Genomic DNA, 18,578 nt, shown 5'->3' with positions numbered 1-18,578 from the left:
GTCACATACACGAGATGACCAAAAGTACAGACCAGTCAAAAGTTTGGATACACCTACTCATTCCAGGGTTTTGTTTATTTTTACTATTTTCTACATTGTGGAACAATAGTAAAGACATCAAAACTATGAAATAACACATATGGAATCATCTAGTAACCAAAAAAGTGTTAAACAAATCAAAATATATTTTATATTGAGATTCTTCACAGTAGCCACCCTTTGCCTTGATGACAGCTTTGCACACTCTTGGCATTCTCTCAACCAGCGTCATGAGGTAGTCACCTGCAATGCATTTCAATTAACAGGTGTGCCTTGTTAAAAGTTAATTTGTGGAATTTCTTTCCTTAACTTCTTGACGCTACCCATCCCTGTCACGGGATCATTTTCGTCAGCAACCGCTGAATAGCAGAGCGCAACAGTCAAATAATATTACTAAAAAATATTCATATTCATGAAATCACAAGTGCAATCTTGCAAAACACAGCTCAGCCTTTTGTTAATCCACCTGTCGTCTCAGATTTAGAAATTATGCTTTACAGCGAAAGCAATCCAAGCGTTTGTGTAAGTTTATCAATAGCCTAACAGCATTATGTACACTTAGCATCAGGTCACGAAAATCAGAAAAGCAATCAAATTAACCGTTTACCTTTGATGATCTTCGGATGTTTTCACTCATGAGACTCCCAGTTACACAACAAATGTTCATTTTGTTCCATAAAGAACATTTTTATACCCAAAATACTGATGTTTGTTTGTCGCGTTATGTTCAGAAATCCACAGGAAAGAGCAGTCACGACAACGCAGACGGAAATCCCAAATAGTCTTCATAATGTCCACAGAAACATGTCAAATGTTTTTTATAATTATTCCTCAGGTAGTTTCTAAAATATATATTCGATAATATATCAACCGAGTGTGTAGGTATTTCAATAACAGCGGGAGGAACAATGGAGGCTTTACTCTGTAGTGCAAAAACTCACTCTGAGAGCCCCCAACTATCCACTTATGCAATGTGATCTTTCACGCTCATTTTTCAAAATAAAAGCCTGAAACTATGTCTAAAGACTGTTGACACCTTAAGGAAGACAGAGAAAAAGGAATCTGGTTGATATCCCTTTAAATGGAGGATAGACATGCATAGGAACAGAAGGGTTACAAAATAAGAGGCACTTCCTGATTTGATTTTCCTCGGGGTTTCGCCTGCAATATCAGTTCTGTTATACTCACAGACAATATTTTGACCGTTTTGGAAACTTTAGTGTGTTTTCTATCCTAATCTGTCAATTATATGCATATTCTAGCATCTGGTCCTGAGAAATAGGCCGTTTACTTTGGGAACGTTAGTGCCCCCTAGCTTCAAGAGGTTAATGCGTTTGAGCCAGTCAGTTGTGTTGTGACAAGGTATACAGAAGATATCCCTATTTGGTAAAAGACAAAAAGTCCATATTATGGTAAGAACAGCTCAAATAAGCAAAGAGAAACGACAGTCCATCATTACTTTAAGACATGAATGTCAGTCAATCCGGAACACTTCAAGAACTTGTGTGAAAAACCTGCTCGTCAAACATCTCATTCCAAAATGATTAAAATGGAGTTGGTCCCCCTCTGCTGATAAAACAGCCTCCACTCTTCTGGGAAGGCTTTTCACCTGATGTTGCAACGTTGCTGCGGGGATTTGCTTCCATTCAGCCACAAGAGCATTTGTGAGGTTGGACACTGATGTTGAGCGATTAGGCCTGGCTCGCAGTCTGCGTTCAAATACACCCCAAAGGTGTTCGATGGGGTTGAGGTCAGGGCACTGTGCAGGCCAGTCAAGTTCTTCCACACCGATCATCAACAAACCATTTCTGTATAGGTTCCGACCTCTGTACATTTCTGGATGGTTACGACCTAGAATATGTGGACATCTATAAGTACCTAGATGTCTGGCTAGACTAAACTCTCCTTCTAGACTCATATCAAACATCTCCAATCCAAAATCAAATCTAGAATTGGCTTTCTATTTCGCAACGAAGCCTCCTTCACTCACGCCGCCAAACTTACCCTAGTAAAACTGACTATCTTACCGATCCTCGACTTCGGCGATGTCATCTACAAGATGGCTTCCAATACTCTACTCAGCAAACTGGATGCAGTTTATCACAGTGCCATCCTCTTTGTTACTAACGCACCTTATACCACCCACCACTGCGACCTGTATGCTCCAGTCGGCTGGCCCTCGCTACATATTCGTCGCCAGACCCACTGGCTCCAGGTCATCTGCAACTCCATGCTAGGTAAAGCTCCGCCTTATCTCAGTTCACTGGTCACAATGGCAACACCCACCCGTAGCACGCCCTCCAGCAGATGTATCTCACTGATCATCCCTAAAGCCAACACCTCATTTGGCCGCCTTTCCTTCCAGTTCTCTGCTGCCTGTGACTGGAACAAATTGCAAAAATCGTTGAAGTTGGAGACTTTTATCTCCCTCACCAACTTTAAACATCTGCTATCTGAGCAGCTAACCGATCGCTGCAGCTGTACATAGTCCATCGGTAAATAGCCCACCCAATTTACCTACCTCATCCCCATACTGTTTTTATTTATTTACTTTTCTGCTCTTTTGCACACCAGTATCTTTACCTGCACATGACCATCTGACCATTTATCACTCCAGTGTTAATCTGCAAAATTGTAATTATTCGCCTACCTCCTCATGCCTTTTGCACACAATGTATATAGACTATTTTTTATTTATTTAAAAAAAAGATTCTACTGTGTTATTGACTTGTTTATTGTTAACTCCATGTGTAACTCTGTGTTGCTGTCTGTTCACACTGCTATGCTTTATCTTGGCCAGGTCACAGTTGTAAATGAGAACGTGTTCTCAACTAGCCTACCTGGTTAAATATGCTATTTTTTTATACTATAGCCGAAGAGATCCATCAGACAATTCCTGGGCTTCAATACCTCTTTTGCCAAATGGCTTGGACCCTTTGCTGCCGACACGGAGCCCCACCAATCTATCACGACTGGTCTGTTGACGTAGCCGTTCAAGGGGTTTTCAACAGGCTCTCCTGTTGTGACAGCCCCCTGAGGCCCATACTAGCCCCTGCCTGCTAGCTGTCTGATTCGCCGTGTCTCCAGCTCACCTAGTTACCCACTGGACGCTATGATCACTCATCCCATCAGTAGAGGATGCTTGGTTGCTCTTCAAAAGTTCTTTCCTCACCATCTTAAATAAGCATGCCCCATTCAAAACATGTAGAACTAAGAACAGATATAGCCCTTGAATCACCCCAGACTTGACTGCCCTTGACCAGCACAAAAACATCCCGTGGCGTTCTGCATTAGCATCGAATAGCCCCCACGATATGCAACTTTCCAGGGAAATCACCAACCAATACTCAGTCAGTTAAGCCAGCCTAAGGCTTTTTCAAACATAAATTTGTTTCCTGTAGCACTAATTCCAAAACGTTTTGGGACACTGCAAAGTCAATGGAGAATGAGAGTACCTCCTACCAGCTGCCCACTGCACTGAGGCTAGGAAACACTGTCACCACCGATAAATCTATGATAATCGAGAATTTCAAGAAGCATTTTTCTACGGCTGGTCATGCTTTCTACCTGGCTATCCCTACCCCGGCCAACAGCTCTGTAACAACTTTTGCAAGCCGCCCCTGCATCTGCTTCACCCAAATCCAGATAACTGATGTTCTGAAAGAGATGCAAAGTCTGGATCCCTACAAATCAGCTGGGCTAGACAATCTGGACCGTCTCTTTCTAAAGTTATCTGCCAAAATTGTTGCAACCCCTATTATTAGCCTATTCAACCTCTCTTTTGTATCGTCTGAGATCTCCAAAGATTGGAAAGCTGCTGCGTCATCCCCCTCTTCAAAGGAGGAGACACTCTTGACCCAAGCTGTCATAGACCTATATCCATCCTGCCCTGCCTTTTCTAAAATTTTCTAAAGCCAAGTTAACAAACAGATCACCGACCATTTAGAATCCCACCGTACCTTCTCCACTAAGCAATCTGGTTGGTCATAGGTGCACCTCAGCCACGCTCAAGATCCCAAACCGCCATCGATAAAAGACAGTACTGTGCAGCCGTCTTCATCGACCTGGCCAAGGCTTTTGACTTCAATCACTGCATTCTTATTGGCAGACTCAATAGCCGTGGCTTCCCAAATGATTGTTTAGACTGTAAACTCTCCTTCCAGACTCCACATTAAGCACCTCCAATCCAAAATTAAATCTAGAATCGGCTTCCTATTTCGCAACAACGCCTCCTTCACTCATGCTGCCAAACATGCCCTCATAAAACTGACTATCTTACCGATCCTTGACTTCGGCGATGTCATTTAGAAAATAGCCTCAACACTCTACTCAACTCAACAAACTGGATGCAGTCTATCACAGTGCCATCCATTTTGTCACCAAAGCCCCATATACTACCCACCACTGCGACCTGTATGCTCTCGTTGGCTGGCCCTCACTACATATTCGTCGCCAAACTCAGTGGCTCCAGGTCATCTATAAGTCTTTGCTCGGTAAGCCCCGCCTTATCTGAACTCACTGGTCACCATAGTAACATGCACCCGTAGCACGCTACAGCAGGTATATTTCACTGGTCATCCCCAGAGCCAACACTTCCTTTGGCCGCCCTTCCTTCCAGTTTTCTTCTGCCAATGACTGGAACGAATTGCAAAAGAATCACTGAAGCTGGTGTCTTATATCCCCCTCTCTAATTTTCAGCATCAGCAGAGCAGCTTACTGATCACTGTACCTGTACACAGCCAATCTGTAAATAGCCCACTCAACTACCTCATCCCCATATTATTACTCACCCTCTTGCTCTTTTGCACCCCAGTATCTCTACTTGCACATCATCATCTGCACATCTATCACTCCAATGTTAATGCTAAATTGTAATGATGTCATCTCTATTGCCTACCTCCCTACTCTTCTTCATTTGCACACACTGTACAGTTGAAATTGGAAGTTTACATACACCTTAGCCAAATACATTTAAACTCAATTTTTGACAATTGCTGACATTTAATCAGAGTAAAAATTCCCTGTCTTAGGTCAGTTAGGATCACCACTTTATGTTAAGAATGTGAAATGTCAGAATAATAGTAGAGAATGATTTATTTCAATTACTTTCATCTCATTCCGAGTGGGTCAGAAGTTGACATACACTCAATTACTATTTGTTAGCATTGCCTTCAAATTGTTTAACTTGGGTCAAACGTTTCGGGTAGCCTTCCACAAGCTTCCCACAATAGGCTTGGTGAATTTTGGCCCATTCCTCCTGACAGAGTTGGTGTAACTGAGTCAGGTTTGTAGGCCTCCTTGCTCGCACACGCCTTTTCAGTTCTGCCTACACATTTTCTATAGGATTGAGATCAGGGCTTTGTGATTCCCACTTTGTTGTCCTTAAGCCATTTCACCACAACTTTGGAAGTATGCTTGGGGTCATTGTCCATTTGGAAGACCCATTTGCGACCAAGCTTTAACTTCATGACTGATGTCTTGAGATGTACGATCTTTGTCCTTACGTGCAGTTGCAAACCGTAGTCTGGCTTTTTATGGCGGTGTTGGAGCAGTGGCTTCCACCTTGCTGAGCGGCCTTTCAGGTTATGTCGATATAGGACTTGTTTTACTGTGGATATTGATACTTTTATACCTGTTTCCTCCAGCATCTTCACAAGGTCCTTTGCTGATGTTCTGGGATTGATTTGCACTTTTCGCACCAAAGTACGTTCATCTCTAGGAGACAGAATGCGCCTCCTTCCTGAGCGTTATGAAGGCTGCGTGGTCCCCTGGTGTTTATACGTGCGTACTATTGTTTGTACAGATGAACGTGGTACCTTCAGGCAATTGGAAATTGCTCCCAAGGATGAACCAGACTTGTGGAGGTCAACAATTTTTTTTCTGAGGTCTTGGCTGATTTAGTTTAATTTTGTAAAGCCATGACATCATTTTCTGGAATTTTCCAAGCTGTTTAAAAGCACAGTCAACTTAGTGTATGCAAACTTCTGACCCACTGAAATTGTGATACAGTCAATTATAAGTGAAATAATCTGTCTGTAAACAATTGTTGGAAAAAGGACTTGCTTCATGCACAAAGTAGATGTCCTAACTGACTTGCCGAAACTATAGTTTGTTAACAAGAAATGTGTGGAGTGGTTGAAAAACTAGTTTTAATGACTCCAACCTAAGTGTATGTAAACTTCTGACTTCAACTGCACATAGATTTTTATATTGTGTTATTGACTGTGTGTTTGTTAATGTGTAACTCTGTGTTGTTGTTTTTGTCGCACTGCTTTGTTTTATCTTGGCCAGGTCACAGTTGTAAATGATTACTTGTTCTCAACTGGCCTAGGTAGCATTTGGCCAGTAACCAAAAGTTCACTGGTTCAAATCTCCTAGCTGGCGAGGTGAAAATATGTTGATGTGCCCGTAAGCAAGGCACTTAACCCGAATTGCTCTGAATAAGAGCATTTGTTAAAATGTAAATGTCAATCTCTACCCTAATAAACTGCATGGTTTCCAAAGTCATAGCGGGAGGACCACACACAACACTGTCACAGGACTCCAAGATTACATAGATATGATGTTTATCATATCAATATTTGAGCATAAAGGCGTTTACACCACCATTTCTCGCATAATTAATTTTACTCACACAAAAAGATCTGACTGCATTCATTTATTTTTATGGACTATGATTTTACTCCCTTAAAAACTGTAGATGGAAACGTGGTAAGTGACAATTATTTGTACAATTCAATGGATGTTTAGTGCACAAAGGATTTGACTAAAGTGTTTTCTTGGGAGATTTCAAATCTGATATCTTTATGTGGCAATCTGTGGAAATTGTCTTTCTGGGCCGAACGTCAATTAAACTGCAGTACGGAAGTAAGACTGTTCGAAAAGTCGAAATCGTGCTTCCAAACCGGAACCCTGGCAGGATGAAACTCTGAAAGTGCGTTTACTTTTTCGACCACGTTCAGCGGAAGTTTCGCCTGTTCTCGACACGGGTCGTTTCTGGCCGTGTTCGAGAGGATCAAACCAGCAATGTATCATAGGGGAAATTTTGAATGACTGACTGATCTACAAATTAGAACGACTTATTATTTATCCATTTTTTTTGTCATGATGCTCTCGTAAACCGCCGATTTAAAGCGTGTGTCTTGGCACGTTATACACCAGTTTCACACTTCAAGTACGACAGACAACTCTTCCAGCATATAAACTCTCTCTTAAGGTGATATATTTAGAAAAACGTACTTTACTTTTTAAAAATATACAATACAATTCATTTCAAGTATTTTATAGTAATCTCAAATGACGGTGATTTTTGTTCTCATTTTCTCTCAGAATCATGGACTTCGATTTAGCTGACGCTCTCCCGAGGTAGGTTGTCTGAATTGATTTCTAAGGAATACTGTATCAATTGCCGTTCTTACACTGTTTTTTTGTTTTAGTTTATTTATTACCCTAATAAATAAACTACCGGAAGGGTAATAAATAAACTAAAACAAAAAAACAGTGTAAGAACGGCAATTGATACAGTATTCCTTAGAAATCAATTTATTACCCTTCCGGTATATATATATATATATATATATATATATATATATATATATATATATATATATATATATATATATATATATAGCCTACAGTAAAATATCCTAATTGAAGATGTTTGCTACATGTTTTGACTTTTAAATGAAATGTTGCAGAATATAACTGCCTCGCGAGATTCAGAACCCAAAGTATAGCTTGTTTTACGCCATTGTTTGCAAACAAACACTGTATAGCCTCAAAGCATGGTTCAATATGTCATGTTGATAACATGTCAGTCCTTGCATCCGTAGCCCGGTCTATGAACTTGAGGGTGGTTACATTTCTCCAGCCACATACCTCAGCTGTTTTATTGTTTGAACGGCAGATTGCCTATTTTCAATTTGCCGGTGTACATGCAGTTTTCACAAACTAAGCTTGTCTAGTAATTTTTACAACGTTTTTAGAAATGGTTAAACCCACCTATAGACAAAAAAAAATGTTTATCTGAGCTTGAATAGGAAGACGGCATTTTATGCTAACATCTTTAGTTTTACTTTCTCTGCAGCTCATGTTCGAGTATGGAGTTTGATACCGAATACCGCCTGCCTGATGCGAAGGTAAGACGTTTTGTTAACCTTGCATAAAGAAGAATGGCAAGCGCCACAATGATTAGGGTACAGTGCCTTGCAAAAGTATTCGGCCCCCTTGAACTTTGCGACCTTTTGCCACATTTCAGGCTTCAAACATAAAGATATAAAACTGTATTTTTTTGTGAAGAATCAACAACAAGTGGGACACAATCATGAAGTGGAACGACATTTTTTGGATATTTCAAACTTTTTTAACAAATCAAAAACTGAAAAATTGGGCGTGCAAAATTATTCAGCCCCCTTAAGTTAATACTTTGTAGCGCCACCTTTTGCTGCGATTACAGCTGTAAGTCGCTTGGGGTATGTCTCTATCAGTTTTGCACATCGAGAGACTGACATTTTTTCCCCATTCCTTCTTGCAAAACAGCTTGAGCTCAGTGAGGTTGGATGGAGGGTATTTGTGAACAGCAGTTTTCAGTTCTTTCCACAGATTCTCGATTGGATTCAGGTCTGGACTTTGACTTGGCCATTCTAACACCTGGATATGTTTATTTTTGAACCATTCCATTGTAGATTTTGCTTTATGTTTTGGATCATTGTCTTGTTGGAAGACAAATCTCCGTCCCAGTCTTTTGCAAGGCCAATTTTTCAGTTTTTGATTATATTGATTATATCTTTATGTTTGAAGCCTGAAATGTGGCAAAAGGTCGCAAAGTTCAAGGGGGCCGAATACTTTCGCAAGGCACTGTACATCAGTTGTAAGACTTTAGACGGAGCATCACCAACATAGGTTGAGTGTGTTTTTACATAAAGAGGACCAATAAGGTACTCTTTGATATTAAATTGCGTGCACTTGTGGTGGTGGTGGCTTGTTCAACAGAAGAAGAAAAATGTAGTTATTTTTCTTCTTCTACATGGACTCTCATTCTGATTACTTGTATGTGTGTAGAGTGGACCAGAGATGGAGCGCTGTGGGCTGCACGCGGGCCTGAGCCTGGACTTAGAGGTTATCCTGCAGCATCGAGGAGGCATGAGACAGGTGGCTCACCTGGTGATTGCGCTGCATAGGATGAAAAACCCCTTCCAGAAGTCCGACTCCACACACACTCCCCTGGACACGCAGTGCACCGACGAGCAGCTCTGCAGCATCATCATGGATAACCTGGTGGAAGGTGCCTAGCTGCCGTGCTGTTTCATTTACATTTTGTCAATTCTGGAACTAAACTGAAATTAAATTTCCACATTTTCCTCAAAATATGAATGAAATTGACTCTTAACCCTGGACTCTATACTCTGATTATACTGTACTGCTTTTCAGTTATTTTAGGCCCAGTTCCCTAAACAATTAATTTGATTGACGATCCTTTTCCTGTGTCTCCACCCTTTCTCCCTACCCCCCCTTCTGTTTTCCCCCTCCACTGGCCCCCTCTTCCTCCACTGTGTAGAGGGTGTGATGGTCTCGATCCAGGAGCCAATGGGAGTGGTGCCCAAAAAGGAGAAGGGGACCTTCGAGCAGATTGGCAGCCCCCAGCAGTATAGCCTGTGTGACCATCACCAGAAGAGCCTGGTGTACTGCCACAGAACCATGGAGCTGAAGGCCGTCACAATCCAGGGAGGCAACATCCGGAGAGGTAGGCTAACTGCCAAACGACACCGCAAGCACATTGCAAACATTCTGTAAGCTTTGTTTTTGGCAGCCTTTACCAAAATCGGCAACATCATAGATGAGTGTTAAAAATGACAAAGAATAGTGAAGATGCCCTTTAACTCTCTCTCTCTCATTCTCAGCGAGGTTCAACCTCTCCAAGTATAGTAATGCCAGCACCACCACCACCACCACCAATCAGGCCCTGCCAGTTGTCTTAGGGATAGACCAATGGAACCTCTCCTGCTCCAAGCAGACAGACAGCGCAACTCCTGTCCTACAGTTGGAGGTCGGTCTCTCACTTACTCCCTCTCTTACTCAGTCACATGCAGGTACTCACTCAAACCCAAACACACTTACCTCACCACATCATCCTAATCCTTTTCTCCTCCCCTCTCTCTCGCTTTCTCTCTTTCTCTCTCTCAGCGCTGTGAGGAGCAGTTAACAACCATCGGGCCTCAGGAAAAAACGGTTCGCTTCCTCTTCTACAAGAATACCACTGGCTTCTCCCTGACCACCTTCGAGTCGGCCATGTACCCTGGCTGGTTCATCAGCACCTCACTGGAGCCAAGCCAGCCCATACAGATGTGTCAGAAACAGGATGCCAGAAAGCTCATCAACTTCATGGTCAAACACTAAACACACACAATCTGTCCCCCTAGTGTATGTACCACATACAACCAGAGAGCGAGTGCGGGGTGAATCTGAGAAGATAGACTGGCTGATATTGTAGAGGAGTTGAATTGATAGAGCTCTGCTTTTCTCAAACATTGTGTGGTAACTAACTCCTTCCAATGTTTATTGAAAGTGGTTTGGTTGTAGTGAGGGAGCTTGACCAGCAGATGGTACTGTGTGTTTAGGGGAAGGCCCAGAACTGATTGCTTTGGAGGATAGTAACAGTATCAAGAAGACATTGTTTTAGCCACAGATGTAAATGTTCAAAGTGTTACATTTAAAAAAACAAGTAAATTCATATTGAATTCTTTATCTTATGGCTACAGTGCTAAGTATAAAATTCATACATTACAGTAGAGTAGAATCGTTAATAGTTTTCTAAGCAGTTCTCATTTTTTCTACTTTCTGTACAAGTCAATCATCACTTTTCTAATACTACGATTAATTTTGTTTTTTATCTCGTAAGCTAACATTGTACATAAACAGCTAACATCAACTAATATGTAACACACAGTGTCTTTTAGCGCCAATATTGTTGTTTTTCAATTCTTCAAAATGTACAGAACCATTCAAAAGTTTGATTTGTTGAACACTTTTCTTTGGTTACGACATGGTTCCATGTTATTTCATATTTTCGATGTCTTCACTATATTCTACATTGTAGAAATCCAGAAAAACCCTGGAATTAGTAGATGGGTCCAAACTTTGGATGTTTTAACATTTCAATGGTTATATGATGTATTTTACTGTATGTTGGAAATAAAGTGACTATTCGATGCATTTGGAAGTTGTTGTGGAGATGTGAGAGCAGAACAGAGACAATAACATGAGGTCTGAAACTCGCAACACCCACCTAAGGAGAGTGGGGTAAGGTGAGAATCTTTGTTGCATTCAGCATCACTCTGTCAAGGGACATGTATTATTTCTGATAAAGATATCTACATCCATTTGGAAAGTATTCAGACCCCTTGACTTTGGTCCACATTTGGTACCTTACCGCCTTGTTCTAAAATTGGTTCAATTATTTTTCCCCTCATCAATCTACACCCCATAATGACAACGCTAAAACAAATTTAAAAACTGAAATTACACACATACACTGCTCAAAAAAATAAAGGGAACACTTAAACAACACAATGTAACTCCAAGTCAATCACACTTCTGTGAAAGCAAACTGCCCACTTCGGAAGCAACACTGATTGACAATAAATTCACATGCTGTTGTGCAAATGGAATAGACAACAGGTGGAAATTACAGGCATTTAGCAAGACACCCCCAATAAAGGAGTGGTTCTGCAGGTGGTGACCACAGACCACTTCTCAGTTACTATGCTTCCTGGCTGATTTGGTCACTTTTGAATGCTGGCGGTGCTTTCACACTAGTGGTAGCATGAGACGGAGTCTACAACCCACACAAGTGGCTCAGGTAGTGCAGCTCATCCAGGATGGCACATCAATGCGAGCTGTGGCAAGTAGGTTTGCTGTGTCTGTCAGCGTAGTGTCCAGAGCATGGAGGCACTACCAGGAGACAGGCCAGTACATCAGGAGATGCGTAGGAGGGCAAAAACCCAGCAGCAGGACCGCTACCTCCGCCTTTGTGCAAGGAGGAGCACTGCCAAAGCTCTGCAAAATGACCTCCAGCAGGCCACAAATGTGCATGTGTCTGCTCAAATGGTCAGAAACAGTCTCCATGAGGGCCCGACGTCCACAGGTGGTGGTTGTGCTTACAGCCCAACACCGTGCAGGACGTTTGGCATTTGCCAGAGAACACCAAGATTGGCAAATTCGCCACTGGCGCCCTGTGCTCTTCACAGATGAAAGCAGGTTCACACTGAGCTCATGTGACAGACGTGACAGAGTCTGGAGACGCCGTGGAGAACGTTCTGCTGCCTGCAACATCCTCCAGCATGACCGGTTTGGCGGTGGGTCAGTCACGGTGTGAGGTGGAATTTCTTTGGGGGGCTGCACAGCCCTCCATGTGCTCGCCAGAGGTAGCCTGACTGCCATTAGGTAACGAGATGAGATCCTCAGACCCCTTGTGAGACCATATGCTGGTGCGGTTGGCCCTGGGTTCCTCCTAATGAGTGTGTCAGCAGTTCCTGCAAGAGAAAGGCATTGATGCTATGGACTGGCCCGCCCGTTCCCCAGACCTGAATGCAATTGAGCACATCTGGGACATCATGTCTCGCTCCATCCACCAACGCCACGTTGCACCACAGACTGTCCAGGAGTTGGCGGATGCTTTAGTCCAGGTCTGGGAGGAGATCCCTCAGGAGACCATCCGCCACCTCATCAGGAGCATGCCCAGGCGTTTTAGGGAGGTCATACAGGCACGTGGAGGCCACACACACTACTGAGCCTCATTTTGACTTATTTTAAGGACATTACATCAAAGTTGGATCAGCCTGTAGTGTGGTTTTCCACTTTAATTTTGAGTGTGACTCCAAATCCAGACCTCCATGGGGTTGATAAATTTAATTTCCATTGATAATTGTTGTGTGATTTTGTTGTCATCACATTCAACTATGTAAAGAAAAAAGTATTTAATAAGAATATTTAATTCATTCAGATCTAGTATGTGTTATTTTAGTGGTCCCTTAATTTTTTAAGCAGTGTATAATCAGAACCTTTGCTATGAGACTTGAAATTGAGCTCAGGTGCGTCCTGTTTCCACTTATCATCCTTGAGATGTTCCTACAACTTGATTGGAGTCCACCGGTGGTAAATTCAACTGATTGGACATGATTTGGAAAGGCACACACCTGTCTATATAAGGTCCCAGAGTTGACAGTGCATGGCAGAGCAAAACCCAAGCCGTGAGAGGTTGAATGAATTGTCTGTATAGTGCCGAGACAGGATTGTGTCGAGGCACAGATCTGGGGAAGGGTACCATAAACATTTCTGCAGCATTGAAGGTCCCCAAGAACACAGTGGCCTCCAACATTCTTAAATGGATGAAGTTTGGAACCACCAAGACTCTTTACTAGATCTGGCCGCCCAGCCAGACTGAGCAATTGGAGGAGAAGGGCCTTGTCCAGGGAGGTGAACAAGAACCCACTGGTTACTTTTAAACCACTGCTTTTAACCAGGGCGACCGGAACCATGGCCGAATAGAAACAGTGTAGCTATTCCCTCCGCAAAGCAATCAAACAAGCTAAGCGTCAGTACAGAGACAAAGTGGAGTCGCAATTAAACGGCTCAGACACGAGACGTATGTGGTAGGGTCTACAGTCAATCACGGACTACAAGAGAATAACCAGCCCCGTCGCGGATCACCATGCCTTGCTCCCAGACAGACTAAACAACGTTTTTGCTCACTTTGAGGGCAATACAGTGCCACTGACACGGCCCGCTACCAAAACCTGCGGGCTCTCCTTCACTGTAGCAAATGTGAGTAAAACATTTAAACGTGTTAACCCTCACAAGGCTGCAGGCCCAGACGGCATCCCCACCGCGTCCTCAGATCATGCGCAGACCAGCTGGCTGGTGTGTTTACGGACATATTCTATCAATCCTTATCCCAGTCTGCTGTTCCCACATACTTCAAGAGGGCCACCATTGTTCCTGTTCCCAAGAAAGCTAAGGTAACTGAGCTAAACGACTACCGCCCCGTAGCACTCACTTCCGTCATCATGAAGTGCGTTGAGAGACTAGTCAAGGATCATATCACCTCCACCCTACCTGACACCATAGACCCACTCCAATTTGCTTACCGCCCCAATAGGTCCACAGACGACGCAATCGCCATCACACTGCACACTGCCCTAACTCATCTGGACAAGAGGAATACAGTGCCTTGCGAAAGTATTCGGCCCCCTTGAACTTTGCGACCTTTTGCCACATTTCAATTTTGCACGCCCAATTTTTCAGTTTTTGATTTGTTAAAAAAGTTTGAAATATCCAATAAATGTCGTTCCACTTCATGATTGTGTCCCACTTGCTGTTGAATCTTCACAAAAAAATACAGTTTTATATCTTTATGTTTGAAGTGTGAAATGTGGCAAAAGTTCGTAAAGTGCAAGGGGGCCGAATACTTTCGCAAGGCACTGTATCTATGTAAGAATATTGTTCATCGATTACAGCTCAGCATTTAACACCATAGTACCCTCCAAACTCATCATTAAGCTTGAGACCATGGGTCTCGACCCCTCACCTGTGCAGCTGGGTCCTGGACTTCCTGACAGGCCGCCCCCAGGTGGTGAGGGTAGGTAACAACATCTCCACCCCGCTGATCCTCAACACTGGGGCCCCACAAGGGTGCGTTCTCAGCCCTCTCCTGTACTCCCTGTTCACCCACGACTGCGTGGCCATGCACGCCTCCAACTCAATCATCAAGTTTGCAGACGACACTACAGTGTCAGGCTTGATTAACAACAACGACGAGACGGCCTACAGGGACGAGGTGAGGGCCCTCAGAGTGTGATGTCAGGAAAATAACCTCACACTCAATGTCAACAAAACAAAGGACATAATTGTGGACTTCAGGAAACAGCAGAGGGAGCAGCCCCCTATCTGCATTGACGGGACAGTAGAGGAGAGAGTGGAGAGTTTTAAGTTCCTCGGCGTAAACATCACAGACAAACTGAAATGGTCCATCCAGACAGACAGTGTGGTGAAGAAGGCGCAGCAAAGCCTCTTCAACCTCAGGAGGCTGAAGAAATTCGGCTTGTCACCAAAAACACTCACAAATTTTTACAGATGCACAATCGAGAGCATCCTGTCGGGCTGTATCACCGCGTGGTGTGTATAAGGTAGTTGTTGTGAAATTGTTAGGTTATATTACTTGTTAGATATTACTGCATGGTCGGAACTAGAAGCACAAGCATTTTGCTACACTCGCGTTAAAACCTGATAACCATGTGTATGTGACAAATACATTTGATTTGACATCTCTGGAGAGGCCTGAAGATAGATGTGCAGCAGCGCTACCCATCCAACCTGACAGAGCTTGAGAGGATCTGCAGAGAGAGATGGGAGAAACTACCCAAATACAAGTTCTCATACCCTACATGCTTGTAAGTATATTACCCAAGAAGACGTGAGGCTGTAATCGCTGCCAAAGGTGCTTAACACAGTACTGAATAAAGGGTCTGTAAATGTGATAATTTTTATATATTTTTTTATACATTTTTATACATTTGCAAATATGTCTAAAAACCTGTTTTTGCTTTGTCATTTATGATGTATTGTGTGCAAATTGATGAGGGGAAAAAACAAATCTATTTTAGAATAAGGCTGTAATGTAACAAAATGTGGAAATAGTCAAGGGATCTGAAAATTTTATTTTATTTTTTTCAAAATATTTTTTGAATATTTTCCAAATACACTGTATATTTCTGAATGTTGTGTATCCCTGGAAATAATCAGAATTTTTTGAAATATTACAGTTTTAAAACATAGCTTGTCCAAAAAAAGTAGTATATTGGATAAGTTGAGCCACAGGACAGGGTAGGTTAAGTGGCCTACAAATGTTTGTACTGAAGGAAAATTGACCACTACCTTTTCAAAACAACGTCTTTTTTTATTTCCCAAATACAATTAAACACAATCTCTATTTTGTCATTTTAATCACTTTAAAAATCTTTAAACACCTAACAAACACTTTGTACTTAAACACTTTTAACATAAAGGTAAAAAAAAAATGTGCCAGGCCCTGCGATAAGCCTTGCATTCTGGGAAGAAAGCACTTTAATCTGCTCAACTTGTCATTGGCTCAACTTACCCCATGGCCATTGGGCAAATATTTTGACTACAAGGATGCACTTTCATGCCAGGTTTAGGACCTCATATTGAAGCTTATAGAGACACAAACTGATGTATAGAACAATCTTTAAATGATCTACTTTGGTTTAGATAAAAGCATCGTGAAACCTCTGACACATTCGTTTGAAAATCAGTTTTCTGGACCTAAATTGCTTAACACTTTTTCCGATGTGTTTTGTTTTGGCATTCCAGGACCAGGGTGGCCTATCCCTGCACTAGACACTGAACACACAGAGAGAGAGAGAGAGAGAGAGATAAGGATGCATTCCAGGACCAGGGTGACCTATCCCTGCACTAGACACTGAACACACAGAGAGAGAGATAAGGATGTATTCCAGGACCAGGGTGGCCTATCCCTGCACTAGACACTGAACACACAGAGAGAGAGATAAGGATGCATTCCAGGACCAGGGTGGCCTATCCCTGCACTAGACACTGAACACACAGAGAGAGAGAGAGATAAGGACGTATTCCAGGACCAGGGTGGCCTATCCCTGCACTAGACACTGAACACACAGAGAGAGAGAGAGAGAAGGATGCATTCCAGGACCAGGGTGACCTATCCCTGCACTAGACACTGAACACACAGAGAGAGAGAGAGAAGGATGCATTCCAGGACCAGGGTGGCCTATCCCTCCAGGAACACAGGGAGAGAGATAAGGATGCATTCCAGGACCAGGGTGGCCTATCCCTGCACTAGATACTAAACACACAGAGAGAGAGAGTGATAAGGATGTATTCCAGGACCAGGGTGGTCTATCCCTGCACTAGACACTGAACACACAGAGAGAGAGAGAGATAAGGATGCATTCCAGGACCAGGGTGGCCTATCCCTGCACTAGACACTGAACACACACAGAGAGAGAGATAAGGATGTATTCCAGGACCAGGGTGGCCTATCCCTGCACTAGACACTGAACACACAGAGAGAGAGATAAGGATGTATTCCAGGACCAGGGTGGCCTATCCCTGCACTAGACACTGAACACACAGAGAGAGAGATAAGGATGCATTCCAGGACCAGGGTGGCCTATCCCTGCACTAGACACTGAACACACAGAGAGAGAGATAAGGATGTATTCCAGGACCAGGGTGGCCTATCCCTGCACTAGACACTGAACACACAGAGAGAGAGAGAGATAAGGATGCATTCCAGGACCAGGGTGGCCTATCCCTGCACTAGACACTGAACACAGAGAGAGAGAGAGAGAGAGATAAGGATGTATTCCAGGACCAGGGTGGCCTATCCCTGCACTAGACACTGAACACAGAGAGAGAGAGAGAGAGAGATAAGGATGCATTCCAGGACCAGGGTGGCCTATCCCTGCACTAGACACTGAACACACAGAGAGAGAGAGAGATAAGGATGTATTCCAGGACCAGGGTGGCCTATCCCTGCACTAGACACTGAACACACACAGAGAGAGAGATAAGGATGTATTCCAGGACCAGGGTGGCCTATCCCTGCACTAGACACTGAACACACAGAGAGAGAGAGAGATAAGGATGTATTCCAGGACCAGGGTGGCCTATCCCTGCACTAGACACTGAACACACAGAGAGAGAGATAAGGATGCATTCCAGGACCAGGGTGGCCTATCCCTGCACTAGACACTGAACACACAGAGAGAGAGAGATAAGGACGTATTCCAGGACCAGGGTGGCCTATCCCTGCACTAGACACTGAACACACAGAGAGAGAGAGAGATAAGGACGTATTCCAGGACCAGGGTGGCCTATCCCTGCACTAGACACTGAACACACAGAGAGAGAGAGATAAGGACGTATTCCAGGACCAGGGTGGCCTATCCCTGCACTAGACACTGAACACACACAGAGAGAGAGATAAGGATGTATTCCAGGACCAGGGTGGCCTATCCCTGCACTAGACACTGAACACAGAGAGAGAGAGATAAGGATGCATTCCAGGACCAGGGTGGCCTATCCCTGCACTAGACACTGAACACACACAGAGAGAGAGATAAGGATGTATTCCAGGACCAGGGTGGCCTATCCCTGCACTAGACACTGAACACACAGAGAGAGAGAGAGATAAGGATGTATTCCAGGACCAGGGTGGCCTATCCCTGCACTAGACACTGAACACACAGAGAGAGAGATAAGGATGCATTCCAGGACCAGGGTGGCCTATCCCTGCACTAGACACTGAACACACACAGAGAGAGAGATAAGGATGTATTCCAGGACCAGGGTGGCCTATCCCTGCACTAGACACTGAAAACACAGAGATAGAGAGAGAGAGAGATAAGGATGCGTTCCAGGACCAGGGTGGCCTATCCCTGCACTAGACACTGAACACACAGAGAGAGAGAGATAAGGATGCA

General features: G+C 43.4%; 1 protein-coding gene across 1 annotated transcript; it reads left to right on the top strand.

Moving 5' to 3' along the window:
* The first annotated feature begins 6,957 nt into the window (after positions 1-6,957).
* LOC135544705 (interleukin-1 beta-like) lies at positions 6,958-11,250 on the top strand. Its single transcript, XM_064972543.1, has 7 exons — positions 6,958-7,255; positions 7,369-7,404; positions 8,126-8,177; positions 9,100-9,322; positions 9,596-9,781; positions 9,939-10,084; positions 10,222-11,250. The coding sequence occupies exons 2-7, from the start codon at positions 7,373-7,375 to the stop codon at positions 10,432-10,434; spliced, it is 852 nt and encodes a 283-aa protein (XP_064828615.1). The 5' UTR covers positions 6,958-7,255; positions 7,369-7,372; the 3' UTR covers positions 10,435-11,250.
* The last annotated feature ends 7,328 nt before the right edge of the window (positions 11,251-18,578 follow it).

Source organism: Oncorhynchus masou, chromosome 8, assembly GCF_036934945.1.
Source record: "Oncorhynchus masou masou isolate Uvic2021 chromosome 8, UVic_Omas_1.1, whole genome shotgun sequence".
Taxonomy (NCBI): domain Eukaryota; kingdom Metazoa; phylum Chordata; class Actinopteri; order Salmoniformes; family Salmonidae; genus Oncorhynchus; species Oncorhynchus masou.
The sequence above is the reverse complement of the archived record's forward strand: the minus strand, read 5'-3'. Positions and strand labels throughout refer to the sequence as shown.